At 34.4% G+C, this 18,723-nt stretch overlaps 1 protein-coding gene across 1 annotated transcript in view; it reads left to right on the forward strand.

Annotated features, from left to right (window-relative positions):
• BAZ2B (bromodomain adjacent to zinc finger domain 2B) overlaps nucleotides 1-18,723 on the forward strand; it is a 157,387-nt gene that overhangs the window by 58,586 nt on the left and 80,078 nt on the right. Inside the window, 5 exon segments of the mRNA XM_014584318.2 lie at nucleotides 155-761; nucleotides 2,388-2,681; nucleotides 4,057-4,117; nucleotides 4,927-5,035; nucleotides 17,085-17,295. Coding sequence (XP_014439804.1) covers nucleotides 155-761; nucleotides 2,388-2,681; nucleotides 4,057-4,117; nucleotides 4,927-5,035; nucleotides 17,085-17,295 — 1,282 coding nt within the window.

Consider the following 18,723-nt stretch of genomic DNA (forward strand, 5'->3'; position numbering starts at 1 on the left):
TTCAGCAGTCAGGTAGTCATTGTTGTTACTTTTTCTACAGCATCTGTATGTCATCATTTAAATTTGCTTATAAGCAACTGCTTTCAGATTTTGAAAGCAAATAAAAGCAATGTTTCTATGTATGTTACATTTTTTTAAACTTATGTTTCAACAGGAACAATATAAACAGACATTCCCATCACAGTTAAAGAAACAAGAGTCATCTAAGAGCCTGAAGAAGGTTATTGCAGCTTTGTCAAATCCAAAAGCAACCTCTAGTTCACCAGCACATCCAAAACAAATGTTAGAAAACAACCACCCTAATCCATTCTTGACAAATGCACTTTTAGGTAATCATCAACCAAATGGAGTCATTCAAAGTGTCATTCAAGAAGCTCCTCTAGCACTTACTACCAAAACTAAAATGCAAAGTAAGATTAATGACAGCATTGCTACTCCAAGTAGCACTTCTTTTCCCTCACCTGTGAATTTGAGTACCAGTGGGAGAAGAACCCCTGGCAGTCAGACACCTGCAGTGCCCTCTGCCTCTCCCATACTGCAGAGTCAAGGGAAGGAAAAAGCAGTGAGCAATAATGTAAACACAGTGAAAATGCAGCAGCACTCCCATCCTGCAAAATCCTTAGTGGAACAGTTCAGGGGAACTGATTCAGACATTCCCAGTAGTAAGGATTCTGAAGATTCAAATGAGGATGAAGAGGAAGATGATGAGGAAGAAGACGAGGAAGATGATGATGATGATGAAGACGATGACAGCCAATCAGGTTATTTTCTATTTTAAAATTTAAAGTATTTCTCTAAATCCTATTAAACCAAAATATTTTAAAGAGCTCCTTATACTAAAAGCTTACAATTATTGTCATTCTCTATTTCACAAGGTTTGTGCATTCTCCATATTGAACTAGTAAAATACAGGAGTAATTAATACTGGAAATACTAAGTTAAACTCACACCTTATTATTTATTTGACATTAAACAAATAATAACTGTAAAGTGAATATAATGATGTGGAAATAACAAATATTTTTGTCAACTTGTTTGAATTTTCATTTCATTCAGGATCACTTATTGATCCCTTTTTTCACCTCTTGTTCTTGCTAAAATGTGTCACTAAATATTTCGAACAAAGATAAAATTGTAGTCATAGTCATTCAGAAAGTACCGAAACCTAAGTCCATATGAATATCCATTAGTAACACAGTATCTAATTAATAACATATGAGATACTTCCTGCTTAATTTTGATTCTTGTTTTAATGCATATATGGAGGATGTTCTTCTTTGAGTTTTTCTTTTCCTTACTTCTCCTTGTTCCACAGAAAATTGAAAACATAAAATACAAGATAGTTTAAACTTTAAATACAAGTATAAAATACATATTATAAAAATTTATGGCTTTGTTACTGGTCATTGACAAATTCAACAGTGAACTTTCTAGCAGCTAGTATTAATAGGAAAATATAGTCAGTTACACATTTTGTCTGTAAGTTAAAGTAAACTACTTGCTCAGGGTAAGAACAGCTCTTCTGATATATTTTTTCCTGACATACCCATGAAAACAACTTTGCATAATAGATTATAACAGTATTCATAACTTTCAAAAACTATATAATAAACTTCAATGTAGGCAGATAATAATACTACACAGAACAGAATTTCACAAAAGCTGTTGTTCTGAGAACCATTAGAATACAGCCCAGTTGTCAGTCCTCTATGAAGTTTTCCATTAGCAGATTTTAAATACTTCGAGGAGTAGATGTATTATAATTAGGACTGCATAACTAGAACAAACTTAAATTATTAAACCACTAAATTATCCTATGTAGTTATTTCTGTAAGCCTACTTTTTTTGTGAGGTCTGAAGAATTGCACCTAAATAGAAAAGACCACAGCCAAAAAAAACCCCAAAATCTCCCCTACAAAGTTGTTTCCTTGTACAACAAAGCACAATTGAAAGTATGCTGGTGGTTCCAGTCATCTCTTCCTTATACTGGACTTTGTATATTTCTTAAACCATTGAAGTCTATTAATTTGAATAATCAATTATATTTCCTCTTGCAACTTAAGTTTCTCCAATTAAGTTAAAAAGTGATTTTCAAGAAATTAGGCAGAATTTAACATTGGAATCATATCATGTGAAGAAAAGTGTTTCATGATTAAAGCATTGAGTAAAACAGATACTTTTAAAAGAATTTTGAGGCTTTATAGCCTGCGTATGTTATACTCAGATAGCTTAAAAGATAGTAATTTCTACATTTTCTCTTTGGGAAAGTTACTCATTTGAGTTCTCAGTCACAGACCCTGATTCCTAAATTACTCCAGTTAGATACAAACTGCAAATTATTGGTAATTATCTAGTTATAATATACAAATGCTTGTTTTACTTCCCAGAATCAGATAGTAATTCAGAATCAGATACAGAAGGATCAGAAGAAGAAGATGATGATGATAAAGACCAAGATGAATCAGATAGTGATACTGAAGGAGAGAAAACTTCAATGAAACTGAATAAAACAACTTCCTCTGTCAAAAGCCCTTCCATCAGTCTCACAGCTCACTCAACACCTCGTAACCTCCACATAGCAAAAGCCCCAGGCTCTGCTCCTGCTGCCTTATGTTCTGAATCCCAGTCACCTGCTTTTCTTGGCACATCTTCCTCCACACTTACTTCAAGTCCACACTCTGGTACCTACACTTTATTTTTATTATGGTAAAGTAGAATCAAACCATAGCAAGAATTTTAATTTCTATAGTTCTCTGAAGATGATCTCATTGGAATTGAGTGTTATAGGTAGATGTTAGGTTGGCTAAGTAAGAAAGGTCAGCATTTATTTCCAAAGCTATGACCCCACTACCTGTTTTGTTTGTTTCTGTGCTTCCAGTTAAGAATCTGATTGATGACAGCTCTTGACTTTGAATCTTTTCCTGCTTTTGTTTTCAGTTTGTTCTTCTAAAATATAGAATTTGATTGACAGCTGGACTTTTTGTACTTTATATAAAAAGCTCTTTTGGTTACTTGGAATACAATTGCCTATCTCCCCAACTTATAGCCATTTCTATTACTAGGTAGGATTCTTATCACATTAATGTGCCACATCTGGTTTTTCTGTTTGATTTTTTATAAACATACAGAAGTCTTCAATAAAAGTTGCTACATTTAATATCCCAAAACTACTGCTTCAAAGCTATTCTCATTCAATAGCGAAGAAAATAAAGATGTCTATAGTAAAAAACTTTAATTGTTTCACTTATTCCACTCTCTTATCAGTTTTTAATTTTACTTTCACTTGTCACAAACTAATATGATAGCCTATTAGTTTAGGGAAAATCTATTTGTATTTGTGAAACTTGATCTTTGTGTTTGATATATAGTTCAACTGTGTGTGCATTAGGTTAACTTAAAGACCTACTAGCATGCTAGCCACAGTGGTGTGCATCTGTAATTCCAGTGACTCAGGAGACTGGAGCAGGAGGCTTGTCCAGGCCACATAGGCAGACCTTGTCTTAAAAAAATAGAGTTAAGCTTGGTAGCCTACACTCTAGTCTCAGCTGGGTGGCTGATGCAAGAAGAGATAGCAACAGGTAGATCCTACCTTTAAAAAATATTTGGCTGTTGATGCATATGGATGTAGAGATTAAATTGTCTTTAAATGTATGAGCCAGATGTTGAAAATTTTCAACATCAAAAACTTATAGTTTCAAAGAAAACAACTAAAAATAGGTTTTCTAAAACCTGTATCTGTTTCCTCCTTACTTCTCTATCCCTTTCTTTAATAACAAAGTAAGAGGAAAACTATTTACTTATACCTTGGATTCAGTTTTTTTTTTTAGGGAGACATGCTAGTTATTCTTCATTCAGACCAAATGAAAAAAAAAGGGGGGGGGAGGGAGTCCTCTGCCTTATACATTGTGCTTTGTTAAAAATCATCTGAAAATAATGTATAATTTACAGAAACAGACTAATAATCCATCATACAAATATGTTTTTTAAAAGTTTCTAAACCATCGAAAAGTGCCACCTATTTAATCTTTCATATTAACTGTTTTAATTTTCTTAAAGGCACTTCCAAAAGAAGACGAGTAACAGACGAACGTGAGCTACGTATTCCTTTGGAATATGGGTATGCAAAATAAGGTTCTTCTCTGTGTTCTTCCCTCATGTATCTATGCATGTTTGATGTATACTTGATTACTCGTTCTCTACTTTTAATTTTTAAAAATGGGGCTGTAGTGCATGGTATTTATTAGAGCAGGAGAGCCAAAACAAAAGGCAAAGAAGTTGCCCTATCAGAAAACAGAAATTCAGCCTAAACGCTGTGTGCAGGTATGACAGTGGGATGGGGTCTCCAACTAAGTGAGAATCTGACTGAAGACAACCAAGGGCATACATATCCCATGGCAAGGACGGGGACATAGTTACAGCTGTCCAAAGTCTTTGTGACAATAGAATTAACAGACAGCAAAAGCCGCTTATGGTAAAAACTGAGAGACTTGAGTAGAGTTTGACTAAAATTGTTTAATGGAAACTGACAAGTTTCATACTGGACATATGTGATCCCAAAAAGAAGAGACTTAAGTTTACTTTGCTATTCTCATTTAAAATTCTCAGATATAAAAAATCAGTACACAGTGGTATGTGTAATTACAATGTCTAAGTACTCAAATAATACCACTTATGATTTCTGAAAAATGTATGGAGTTTAATATTTATAAATTGAATCTTTGATTAATGTTTTCACTGAATTAACTAACAATCTAAGTTTATAATAAGTATATTTGGTTTTATGCTTTATTTTCATTTTAAACATTATGTTTGTTTTTTCATACTTCAGATGTTAAAAAGCATGCATCCTTTAATTTTTTTTTAATTTTTAAAAAGCTTTCTTAATAAAATGAAGTATGTCATAACTCTCATTTCTGTTATAAATAGCTGGCAGAGAGAGACAAGAATAAGAAACTTTGGAGGGCGCCTTCAAGGAGAAGTAGCATATTATGCTCCATGTGGAAAGAAACTTAGACAGTACCCTGAAGTAATAAAGGTATATAATTTTCACCAAATAACATACATTTGGTGCCTATTAAAGCATGCTAATGTTAGAAAAAAACAAAAGTGTACTCCTTTCTCTGATAAAGTTGTTTGATACAAAATATTCTCTTGTGTGGAAATAATGTACTTAACCTAAATTGACCTCATATAAATCCATAGCTCCTTGATAAAATATGCAAAGCATTAGTGTCGTGAAGCTAGCTGTACATCAAAGCTGGGTTGTAATTATTAAAACCTGAAGTGGAAAAATATGTGATTTTTTCAGTATCTCAGCAGAAATGGAATAATGGATATCTCAAGGGACAATTTCAGCTTCAGTGCAAAAATAAGAGTGGGTGACTTCTATGAAGCCAGAGATGGACCACAGGTATCCACTTTTTAAAAAGTACAGTCTTTGAACCAAAAAGTAGTACCATAACCTACATGGAGTAAATTTCACTACACTCTGGAGCGTTGCCTTTTGTTAGTTGATTCATGTAGCTGTGCATACACTTCGTGGTAAATACCACTAAGGCTTCCGTTTACTGCATTTCAGTAACAAGGAGCTTTGACATAACAGATGTCTTTTTTATAGTGAAGTAAACTTTTTCCTGTTTAATGATCAGTTTTACAGTTCATATAAGTATGCAAATGTTCTTATGAAATAGAGGAAAACATTAGTTCCCCAAAGGGTAAAGAAAAGCTTCTTGAAAAAGCAGCACGAATAGCAAAACCATGTGATTATAAGTCAGTCCAAAAGAAGATAAATACACCTTAGTTTTTTGGAACAATCTTGTACATTTATGTCACACTTTATGATACATTTTTACAGGGTAAGTCATCTGTTTTGGTTCCTTCAAATTAGATGAGTACATTTTCTGGGTTTTCTTTCATTTGTTTGTTTGTTTGTTATTTTTGCAGAAATTGAGTTTTCCAATTAATTATGCACATTTCCAAATTTATTGCCACAGTTCTCTTTGAACTTGTGGGTTAAGTTATACAACCTCATCAGTTAGCAAAAAGAATCCACCAAGGAGACCTCGTTTCCTACATGTTCTCCCTTCGTTTCTTGTATTCCGCTATATTTGCTTATTAATTCCTTTAGCCGTATCAGCTCCATTGAAAGGAATGGTAGTTAAGGTTTGATATATTCTGATTAATCCATGAAATCCTTTTTTGACTCTCAACAGCAAGGTATTACTCCCCTTTCCCCTCAGTTTCTTTATCTGATAAATAAATAAATAAATAGAGACAATAATACACACTTTGCCTCATAGGATGACGGCAGAAATTAAAATGAGATCATAACCATGAAAATGTTTCAGAAGGTTAAAATGCTCAGCCAGTTGAAATTGATACTTTCTTTCTCAATTGAATCTTTTTCTCTTTTGGTCCATAATATGCACAGAAAGAATTTTTTGCTGGTAATTAATATTTTCTTTATGAATAGACAGGATTTTTTTAATCCTATCTTACCTTCTAATGTAGTTATGGTTAAGAAATGGAAAGGGCCTTCTTTATTCCATAAGAGGTTTATTTTGAGAGCTCAGGAGATTCCAAAGTCATATAGCCTCAACAAGACAGAGAGATAATAGAACTCAGCTTTTCCGAATGAGTGATGTTGTGTACGGCACATCACCTGTCTTCTATTGTTCATGACTTTTTATGGGACAATTTGTGTTCAGATCCACTTGTCTCTTTCATGATAGTTCTACATACCAAAACATATTTATCTGAGGTTTAATTTAACTTCTTTATAGAATAATATTCCATGATTTTTCTATTTTTATTTTTAAACTTAAAAAGTTTTAACTTAGACTAAATTTGCCACCAAACAGACTCTCAGAATCTTAGTGAAGTGCAGTGTTATTCAGCGTACTCCATATATATTGGAGCAATTTTTCAGTCACAAAACACATTAGAAGGCAATAATTTTATTTTTAAAAATCTCATTTTTTAAAATCAGTGATATTTAGACTTAATCTATAAAGCATCATTACAGAGAGCAGAATGTTCTTTGATATCTATTCACTTTTTATTAAACATAATCAGTGTTTTCCAAATGCTTATTGTCTTGCTGAGATCAGTGCCAATCAAGGAAATGTGATGAATTACTAAAGCCAGAATATGTTAAGTTGCTAACACTTTAGCATAATCCTTGGGGAAATAACTAGCAATTTTGAGATCACTTCTCTCAGTCACAAAAAGAATTTAGTAACTGAACTTATTCCAGGATACTTCTAGGGAAAAAAAATAGCTAAAGGTAAGTCGTCCAAAGTGTTTTATTTAATTAACTATAGATATATAAAGTTGTAGAGTCATATACATTTTTATGTATTATATGATTCAAATGTAAAACCTATGGTTAGGGCCAGCAGTTGGCATGAAGGTTAAGGTGGTTGGATCCCACATGGCCAATTCTGCACTTCAAATCCCAGACCTGGTGGCTTAAAATTCATGCCAGACCCTGTATGTGTGTGCCTAAAATCTCAAGAAGAAACAGGACAAGGGATTGTGGTGTGGCCACCCTCTTTGGGGGGTGGTTTCTCACTTTCCCTCATTCTCTCTCTCCTTGTCTCCAGTGAGCACATGCACCCTATAGCAAAAACAGAGATTAATGAGAAATTCAATTATATAAGACGTTTTTTTTTCCTGCAAAAATGAAAGATTATATATTTTTGTTACAATAATTACGATGTGAAATAATTCTTATCAGCCTAAATTTGGTAGAAGACATAAAATCGTTTGGTGCAAAGACATTGCTACTATCCAGTGATAAATTTATGTATTTACAATGTATCTGCTTTTATACAAATTGTATACAAGGTATGAAGGCTGAATATATATTAAAACCTAAACTGTGTGTATTAAAAGACTGGAAAGAGGGACCAACGGATGGCATAGCAGTTATGTTGCTGGACTCCCACGTAGTCAACTGTGGTTTGAGTCCTGGACCTGACAGCTTAAAAGTTATGCTGGGCACGTGTGCCCAAAATCCATAGAGGAGAATGGAAGAGAAGGGATTGCAGCATGGTCATTCCCCTTGGGGGGAATTATTTCTCGTTTTCTGTCTCCCTGTCTCTCTCTCTCTCCCGTGAGCACATGTGCCCTATAGCAAAAATCTCTTAAAAAAAAAACTGGAAAGAAATGCGTCAAAACTTTAATAATGCATGAAATAGTTGGTGGTACAGTGGATCTTTTTCTTTTCTATGTTCTTGCTTATTTTGTATTTTCCAAAATTTTTTGTATTATGTTTATAATGTAAAAAATAATTTTCTATATTCTAAAATTAAACATTTCTACCTTTAGCTAAGAATTATTTTCTAGAAGCATGAAGATTGTACATGACTTTAAATGTTGCATTTATAATTTCCTACGCTTCATATATCAGTGTGGGTGTTTAATAGCAAATGAAATTCTGTATTTGCAAATTTTTTGTTCTTTTTTTAATGAGAGACAGACAGAGAGAGAGAGGTATTTTTGACAGAGTCTCACAGTTTCAGTTCTCTGCCCCAGCCTTCGCATTAGCTAAGATTATAGGAGCATTCTAGTGCATCTGGATTGTCTAGATTGATCTGGAAATTGAACCCTCACCTCCCGTATGGCCCCAGACTCACATACAAGCATGCTATCATTTGTACCACTGCACTGGGGCTCATCAGTATTCTTAATTTCTCTTGTATTAAAACATTTCCTTTGGAAATATATTTTCCCCATCACATTTTCTTTTTTCTTTTATAATGCACCACAAAAACAACCAATATTAGTTCTGTAAGTTGCAATTGTATTTAATTGTATCAGTGGTATGCTAAAACTGTGTTTTTCAAGAGAAATTTAGATGACGCTAGAAGGCAATATCTATAGTGCAGAATCATGATTATTTTGTATAAGTTAATAATTTTTGATTCAAGATATGTCTAGGTTAAGATTGTGACTATATTAAAAGCAAATAATTGTTGAAAGTATTGAGTATGTATAGTACAATAGGATGAAAGCTAGTATTTATTGAAAATTAAGTAAATCATCATTAATTGAAGGATAACAATCTAGTAATTACCTTTAAAAAAAAAGAGAAAATATTGGGCCAGCATGGTGGTTAAGGTGCTGGATCTCACATGGCAGACTCTGCAGTTCGAATCCTGGACCAGACAGTTTGATAATTACACCAGGCGTGTGTGTGTGTTTCCCCAAAATCCTGAGAGGAGAATGGAGGAGAAGGGATTGCAGAGTGGCAATCCCCCCAGAGGGAGTGATTTCTCACCTTCCTTGTCTCTATGTCTCTCTGTCTGTCTCTGGAAAGCACATGTGCCCTATGGCAAACATCTTTAAAGAAAGAAGGATTTAATTCAAGTAAACAGGGTTATCAGAAAAATGGGGGAGAAACCCTCAATGTATTTATTATCAATTTTAGTTACTATGGTCCACAAATGTAAAAGACTTGTAGAATCAGCTTCTTGTCAGCTTCTACTGCTAGATATCAAACTCTTCTTATCAGTGTCTAATAAAAATCTTGCACTTTGATTTTAGGAGTGGTAGGCTTCATTTTAAAAAGTAAATAGATAAGAACCGTAATACTCGGTAAGTCCATGCTATACTGCTGACTACCTTTAATGAATTTCTGTGAGCTGTTTTATCACCTTGAAAATCTCTTGTAAAGGGTATAAGGTTAAAAAAAAATTGTTACAGACTTCTATTCCATCACATTATGCAGGACTTTTTGAAACTAATGTTTGTCATTGTTTATATTTTTTGTTTTCCTTTTTGATTGTGAGAATAATAGAAACTAAGATTGAGCTAGATAGGATTATTTTTATGTATCTGAATATGATACAAAGGTATTCACATTTTTCCTTGGAATATATGAAGGCTTCATAATAAATTGTTAATGACAAAGATTATTTAAAAATAAATAGTGACGTCCTCTGAGAAACAATTCTTTGTAAATCGTTAAACACAAAAACATTTAAGTATAAATACCACAACTAAGTTTACTGGGTTTTTTTTTTTTTCAACCAGGAAGTTCAGAAGCATTTGAACATTGGTCTATTGTATTCAGGCAAAATAAATAAATAATAGTGATGCAGAGAACAAATTAAAAATTACTCAAAATGTTGCCTTCTTTCTCTATTTGAAATATTGCCTTTTTAAAAATTATTCTTAATGCTGTGAGGGCTTAGGAAAATAAAATATAATTTTCACTAAAAAAAGGACATTTAATTAGTAAACATTTGTGGCAAATACATTATATTCCAGGCCTTTTCCCCCCAATTGATGCCCTACAGCCTTTTATCAGAATGGTGAAAATGCCCATCACTACAGAAATGAAATTGAAAGCCTGACTTTGAGGAAAACCTAATGTTCATAGTGAAATTAAAGAGCACCAAAAAAAAGTAGGAGTTATAATCACTGCTTTAGAAAAATTTATTTTCTGGGGAAGATAAAACACTAGGCACAGTGTTGCCCAGCTAAAATTAAGGGTTTGTTAATAAAGGGGTAAGAGGAGACTTCGTCATAAGTCAGGCAATACATAGTCTCTGGCACAATTTTAATGCTGGTGATTATTTCAAATTAAGTAAAGAACAAGATTGGGAGCAACAACCAGAGTTCTAAAACCACTCTGCTGTTAACTGTCACACCTAATGCAACATAACCGTGGGCACATCAGGACACGGAGAACATGAACGATCAGTACCAGAAATCTAAGTCTGGGTATTTATGTCACTGATGTACCAGGTAGGATTTTTGTGGTTAGGCAAGGTCTGTACTGGCAGACCAATTATATGACTCCAAGTAAAGAACTAAGGAGACAGAGTCGTGACTCAGAATATCCTGCTGTGAGTAATGGAAAGCATAGTCAGCACTGTGGAAGCCATTGTATCTATCCAACTATAACCGTTTTTCAGAGGACACTCCTGTCCTCCCAAAGATAGCTGTTCTTACTCTCACTTCTTTAACTTCATGGTGCTCAGCATGCGGTATTAACAAGCTATTGATACATGACTAGGGTGGGTTATGAATCCCTAATGCAGTAAAGATTATAGTATATCAAGCTCTCACTCCCTGCCTCTGACACTGTAATAGAGCTAGGTATAGATGTCATACTAAACTACAAAGTAGATATAAGTTCTTCAAGATTCTGATTTTTTTTTTCTGATGTTAATTTTAATGTATTTCCTAGTGATATCCTTGCTTTGCACTTGACCTAAGACTTTTCTTAGACTCTAGCAGGATAATTCAGCACCCCATATTATTTTGAAAAACTGAAGCCCACTTAATTCCCTCATGTAATATATTCCGTATATTATAGGAAATATTTAAGGTTGATTCCTGTTTATGTGTTCTAAAAGTTTTATATTGACTAATTTGAAGTAAAGGATTCTGGAAATACCCTGTGAAAGAGAAAGATAGTTTAAAAGTTAACTTTATTAAGCTCCGGTTAAATTTACTGAAAATTGTTTTTTAAAAGGATTACTTAATTTTATTTATTATTAAGTTTGCTATAGAGCTTGTGTACTCATCAGAAAGACAGAGAGAGAGAGAAAAAGGGAAATTGAGAAAGAAAGCCACCAGATCCAGGGGAAGAGAGAGAGAGAGAAAAAGGGAGAAAGCAAACTGCCAGGTCTGGGACTCAAACCACATCAGCCATGTGGGAGTCCAGCACCTTTCTAGTTCTATTACAGCTATTAATAGATTTTAATACCATATACTGAGTCCAGCAGCCAGTAAAGCTGGTCCCTTACTGAAAATTATTTAGCCAAAAACTTATTTGGTAAAATGATCGAGTCCTCATTCCATAATCCAGGCCTTCATAATTATTTTAATTACCAGAGGTGGCATGAGTACTCACCATCCTGTCAGGATTTAGCATTTTTCCAGGCTGCTAGGACCACTATTCAAATCATGTTTGGGCCATTGTAGGAACTGGCTTTCATAACCACTAGGCTACAGGTCCTTCCCAAACCTTGTAAATTTTACTTGGACACTTGAGACACCTTCCCGTTCCAACCTCTAAACTCTTTCTTCAGTTTATTACTATTCAGTGTGTGGCCCGTGTATCACCTACATTAAGAGTAGGTCTATATCTCATCTTTAGATAATGTTATCCATTGCTCAGAGTGGGTGCAAATATTTACATAATGGGAACTTTATTTTTATGCTACATTATAGTCTTAGAGTATTTACACTTATTTTTGTATGTTTTTATTTTTAAAATATATTTTAATTTTATTTATTATTATTATTTTTTAATTCACCAGAGTGAGAAAGTAAGAAAGCAAGCTGCCAGGTCTAGGACTCAAACTGTGGTTGATCACCTTGGAGTCCAGCACCTTAACCACCACACCAGCTGTTGACTCCTGTTTTTTCTTATGTTAATTAATTGCCCAATGGCACATGTGCCCTATACCTATCTCATGTATTCACTTACCTTAATTTTTTTGTTCAGTCTTCTGAAATAAAACCACTGAGACCAGCAGTTGGTGTAATGGCTATGTCACTGAACTCCCATGTAGTCGACCATGGTTTGAGTCCCAGACCCAGTGGTTTAAACTCATGCCAGGCGCATGTGGGTGTGTGCCCAAGATCCTGAGAGGAGAATGGAAGAGAAGAGATTGTGGTATGGCCATACCCCCTGGAGGGTGATTTCTTGCATTCTGTCTCTTTCCGTCTTTCTGGCTAGCACACGTGCCCTATAACAAAAAAAAATTCTCCAAAAAGAGAAAAAAAAAATTACTGCTTTTCTTTCTCTCTCTGTGGTATTCATAGAAATGATTGTGTTATCACTGAAGATAAAAATTCATAACTCTTAAAAGTAGAATTACAGTAATATAGAAAACTTAATATTTTACTAACTCTATTTTATTGATCATCTGTTTTCTTAAGTTTTTACTATAGGACACATGCACTCACCAGAGAGACAGAGAGAGAGGAAGTGAGAAATCACCCCCCAGGAGGAATGGCCACTTGTCAGTCCTGTCTCCCTTCTCCTCTTGGGATTTGGGGCATGTGCGCACATGCACCTGGTGTCTTCTGACATGATTTTCAGGCCACTGAGTCCAGGACTGAAACTGCACAGTGGGCCATGTGGGATCCACCACCTTCACTTCCACGCCTCCTGTGGCCCATTTACCTGTATCTTTTAAATCTTATTTTAGAAAGATTATTTTCAAGAAACATTTACTATCTTAAGTTTAGAATAAAGTAATGTTTTTGAGATAGAAATTCTGACAGAAAAGCTAGTAACTTAGGAATCAAGTAATATAAATTATATTGGCTTTTTGTGAGAAAAGCTGTATTGAGAAAAATACTACTTGATCTTGTCCACTGTTGTTTTGACTAATCAATGAATTTGAATTAAAACTGTAATATAAGCTTTAGATTTTCCTAATCATCCTTTCTCATTTTCTAAAGGACATATTATATTTATAACCTTATATATGCAATCCCCTTACAAAGTATTTACTTTCTAAATGCCAAGAGCAAAGTGTAAATAATAATGTCACTCAGTTTGTCTGGTATGCTTTGGATACAAATATTGTCTGTTTCTTTTTCTGACCAACATATATTTGTTTTAACTGAATAAAAGTTAGCTAGTATAAAAGACATACCTGGATAAGAAAAGATAAGTTGATAAAAACCCTTTAAATCTTGGCCAAAAATGGATTTTGTTATTAATAAGATACTTAAATTGAATGCAGATTTGTATACAGACTCTTTTATTACTCTCTCTTTTTTAGTCCAAGGACCGTAATGTCACTTTCATATTTTTCAGTTTATGTGATACATGCTGTCTTGGTGCCTAAGAGCACAGTAATAGAAAAATGAAAATCTAAACTAATCAAATGCTTCCCAGGCTGGTGAACATGAATTAACCTAACATAAAACTCTTCTGATGGCTTCTCTCTTAGTGGTTTATGGCCTAAAGGACATTTGACACAATTACTGTTCTTTTTCACTTAATTTGAAATCTCAGTAAAAAGATTTTATTTTCCTCAGAATTTTTAAAATTATTTTTAACATGAGAATGACCAGAAGGAGGTAGTATGTGTGTTATTTCTAGCAGAGGTCTGTGTATGGACAATAAGCATTCTTTTTTTTTTTTTTCTGGCGCAGTCCTTTGACCCAATCTTGGACTATGCTTTTGTCACTGAATGTTGTGATCAGTCACTTATCAAATATAGGAATATTTTTGTAATATTAGTTAAGTACATGTGGTGGTCAAGAGCACAGTTTTAGACTGAAATTCCTGGATTTGAATCACAGTTCTGTCATTTGCTTTTTTCCAGGGAAGTTATTAAGTTCTATGGGCCTGTATTCCCTCAGTTGTAATGTAGGGACAATAAAACCCAGATAGAAATGTTGTGAAGATTAACGTGTATAGATAACGTATTCAGAATGCCTGGAACAAAGCACAGTATTTGGAATACATTATGTGTTCTTTTTAATCCATTATGATGGCAGGAAAAGTATTTGTATTTTTGGTATTGATTGACCGAGATAGTCATATGCCTGGGGTTAGGAATCATGGTATGAAGCGTAACTCAATAACATTTTATTGGTTTGAGTTGTAAAGTTTCTTCTAGTGGTTCAAGTAAAATTCTCATTTTGAGGTTATTTTAAAAGAAAATCACATTATAAATTTTTAAAAATCTTCACACTAAATGAAATTAAGTCTTTAAAAAAGTAAGAAATAACAAGACAATTATTTTCAAAAGGTAGCTCCCCTATATCTGAGCATATTATTTTGGACTATAAGTAAGGCAATAGAAAGCAATATATTAGTTTTGTTTAATATATGCAAGATATATGAAAGCCAGATTCAGGTTGTTTGTGCACTAAGCAGGATTATTTTTATAGTACACTAGCTTTTGACGTGTGTTCTTTTATCAAGAAGCTTATAATGAGAAATCACAAATGTATATAAAAAATGGAACCGTACACACTAAGTAGCTATCATCAGCTTTAGTAATTGTCTTTGTGGCCAATATTGTTTTACATATACCGCCATCTGCTTCTCTCCTTCCAAGATTTGTGGAATCAAATCTTAGGCTTCTGGTTTATTCTTTAAATGTTTTCATTTGTATCTCTAAAAGATAAGAGCTCTTGTTTTCTATATAACTACAGTACTATTACTATATTGCAGTCATTTTGGTCTAATAGTTAGGGGAGCCAGATCCCATATGGCTGACTATAATTCGAATGCCTATCCTTATAGCTTGAGAAGCACACTAGGTGCATGTGCATGTATGCCCAGGATCCCAATGGGGTAGAGAGATGGAGAAAAAGCGATTGTGGTGTGACCATGCCCCTCGGGGGATGTTTTCTCGCTCTCTTTCTCTCTCAATCTCCATAACTCTCTCTGGTAGATATGTACTCCCTGACAATTAAGAAATAGTAATTTCAGGGCCAGCAGGTAGTGCAGTGGTTGAGGTGTGCTGGACTTTGACATGCCCAACCACAGTTGGAGTCCTGGACCTGGCGACTTGCTCTCTCAGTTTCCCTTTCTCTCTCTCTGTGTCACTCTCTGGTCAAATTTAATACTAATACTAATAATGACAATGATAACAAATAAAATAAATCTTTAGAAAAATATTAATTTCATGACTTAGCCTCAGTGGTACAGGCAGTGGTGTACTGAACTGCAGTGCTGGAAACCACATGACCATCTGCAGATTCAGATCCCAAGTTAGCATGCACACAAGATCTTCCTGAGCTTGAGGGCTAGGGGAGGAGGTTCGTGGTATGACAAGAACCTGTTGGAAGTGTGTGTTTGTGTCCCTTTCTCTCTCATGTGCATGCACTCATGCTCATGAATAAAATAAACTTTAAAAAATAATAAATTTTGATATCAAATATGTTATTGTTCAAATATGCAGTTGTCTGTCGGGACCAGCAGTTAGTGTAATGGCTATGTCGCTGAACTCCCATGTAGTCTACCGCAGTTTGAGTCCTGGATCCGGTGACTTATTATGCCAGGCGCATGTGCGTGCGTGTCCAAGATCCCGAGAGGAGAATGAAGGAAAAGGGATTGAGGCGTGGCCATCCTCCCTGGGGGGTGATTTCTGACTTTCTGTTTGTCTTTCTGGTGATCGCACACACCCTATAGCAAAAACCTCTCAAAAAAAAAAAATATATATATGCAGTTTTCTGTTCATTGTTAAAATTTTCCCCATGGTTTGTCTGAACCAATATCAAGTAAAGTCTACAAATTGAGATTGTTCGACGGTTCTTTTAAAGCTCCATTTAATCTTTCTATAGCTTTTTTTTTTGCAATTTATTTACTGAAGCAACTTAAGTCAGCTGTAGAACTTCCTACAGTATGGATATTTTGCTGTGTAGTCTAACACATACATCTCACTCTGTCTTTAAAGTTATGGTAATTAAATCTAGAGATTTGATCAAATCCAGGTTGATTTTTGGGGGTGAGCAAGATTAAGTTACAGGGGATGGAGCCTCCATTGGGAGGCTAAAGTCTGTACAGTTGTGACTCTTTTTGATGATAAACTGCCATTCTAGTTCAGTGTTTAGATCTGTTAATTCATTAGGTATTACAGAATGCTGATATTTTAACTCTTAACTTCCTGTTTTCATTTAGTAGCTTTAACGTTCCTATAGAGAAATTTTGATCTGTTCACTTAAAGGCCTATTGTTTTTGGTTGAACCGATAACCCACAAAAACAATTACTGGGAGATGGAGGGTCAACACACAACTAATTACAAATATCAGCCAACTTTATAGTCATTATAGTTCAGGAAAGTGATTAAGATACATAGCTCTGTATGATTATACATACAGATACCATTTTCTCTCTTTTTCTCTCTCTATATAAAAATATATATTAATTAAAGAATAAGTCATTAGAGAAATAATACTAAAGATATGCCAAAGGATATTAAAAATTGGTAATCTGAATTTAATTTAAAAAATAAAACTCCTAGAATTTATGCTACCTTTATAAACTTCAAAATATCTGTGATTTTCCCTAAAATTTTCTGACATACCGATCTCTTGTTTTGTTGTTGTTGTTTGTAATATGTTCTTTCTATAAAATGTTAATTAAAAGGGAATGCAGTGGTGTCTTTTGAAAGAAGAGGATGTCATTCCTCGTATCAGGGCAATGGAAGGTCGTAGAGGAAGACCACCCAATCCAGACCGACAGCGAGCAAGAGAAGAATCGAGGATGAGACGTCGGAAGGGTCGCCCTCCAAATGTTGGCAATGCTGAATTCCTCGATAACACAGATGCCAAACTGCTAAGAAAGCTACAGGCTCAAGGTAAGAAATATAATGTATGTGATACTTTAAAATCATACTCAAAAGGATACTAAAAGTATTTCTTACGTTTTTGACTTAGGAATGATTAGTGATGCTTTCAATTTCCAAAAAAAGTAGGTGTTTGTGATGAATAAAATGAAAAAGTAAGGAGTCCCACTGGTAACTGGAGTTCTTTGATTAATCATTTTTTCAAGAAACATACTCATAAACACATCCTAGGCTGTGTGTTTAGAATTGCAAAGGTGGGTGTTAAGCTTTTATGGCTTACACAGAAAGGGAATCAACCAGCACTTGGCACATACCTTAAGGTTGTGCCAACCTTCTGGAAATTCTCATTTTAACAGCTCCCGATTCCTTGAGGTGGTACATGGGAATAACTCCAAAATATGTGGATCTGTGGAGTAAATTTTCAGAGAACTCCAATTACTGGTAAGTAACCCCAGTCTTTTAGTTTGGGTTCTCCAGTACTCTGAATATAGCATATGTATTTTTTCCAAATGCCCAACTAATAGCTTTTAGTCGAAAAGTATTTTAAGATCACCTAAAGGCATCATTTATCAAGCTCAGTTGCTCATAATAACCTTAAATGTATTTATGATTTTATGTTATATGTGGTCAACATGAAGGTCCCAATGCTATATATGCCCCAGAGAAGGCTGAAGATCTGCTGTTTGTTGCTAGTTATAAATATGAAGCATTTTCAGCCAGTCTCAATATAAAAATATATGTGTAGATGCCTTACATTTGAAAGCATATGTGTAAAAATATATAACAACACAACTTGGTTCAGTGGTGCAGTCGTAATAGACCACTCACTCAAGCAATGCTGGAGCCATGTTGGCCATCACAGGTTCAGTTCTCCAGTCAGTCTTTACCTGCTGGTCATGGATGCCATGATCCTGGCTGGCTGGGAAATCTGGAGGAAGATCCTAGCATTAGATCCTGTTGGGGTGCTTGTCTTGCTCAGTTTCTCTCTGTCTTTCACTCTCACAAAAGCAATAAATAATCATTTTTAAAAAGGTATAACTGTAAAACAGAGATAATTGACTTAAAAGGCTAACAGAATTTTATTTCTTCTCAAGGGTTTTTTTTTTTTTCTAACACTATAAGCACCAAAATTTGGAGGAAATGCCTAAAAGATATATTTGTATTTATTATAAACACCGTCATAACTATTGCTACCTTGTTTTTGTTATAATACAAATAAATACCCATGTCTAAAGCTCACAGAACAGAATGCTTTAAAATAAAAGACTTTCTTACCCCTAGTGCAATCATTAACAAGTTTTTGTTGAGCATTTTAGAAAAATGTATCCAAAGACACACATTACACATAAAAACACAACACTCTCCTATAGGGCATGGTCATACCACAATTCTTTTGCCTCTATTCTCTATCCCATTGGCATTCTAGGCAAGCATATACAT

The sequence above is a fragment of the Tupaia chinensis genome, unplaced genomic scaffold, assembly GCF_000334495.1.
Source record: "Tupaia chinensis unplaced genomic scaffold, TupChi_1.0 Scaffold146346_1, whole genome shotgun sequence".
NCBI lineage: Eukaryota > Metazoa > Chordata > Mammalia > Scandentia > Tupaiidae > Tupaia > Tupaia belangeri.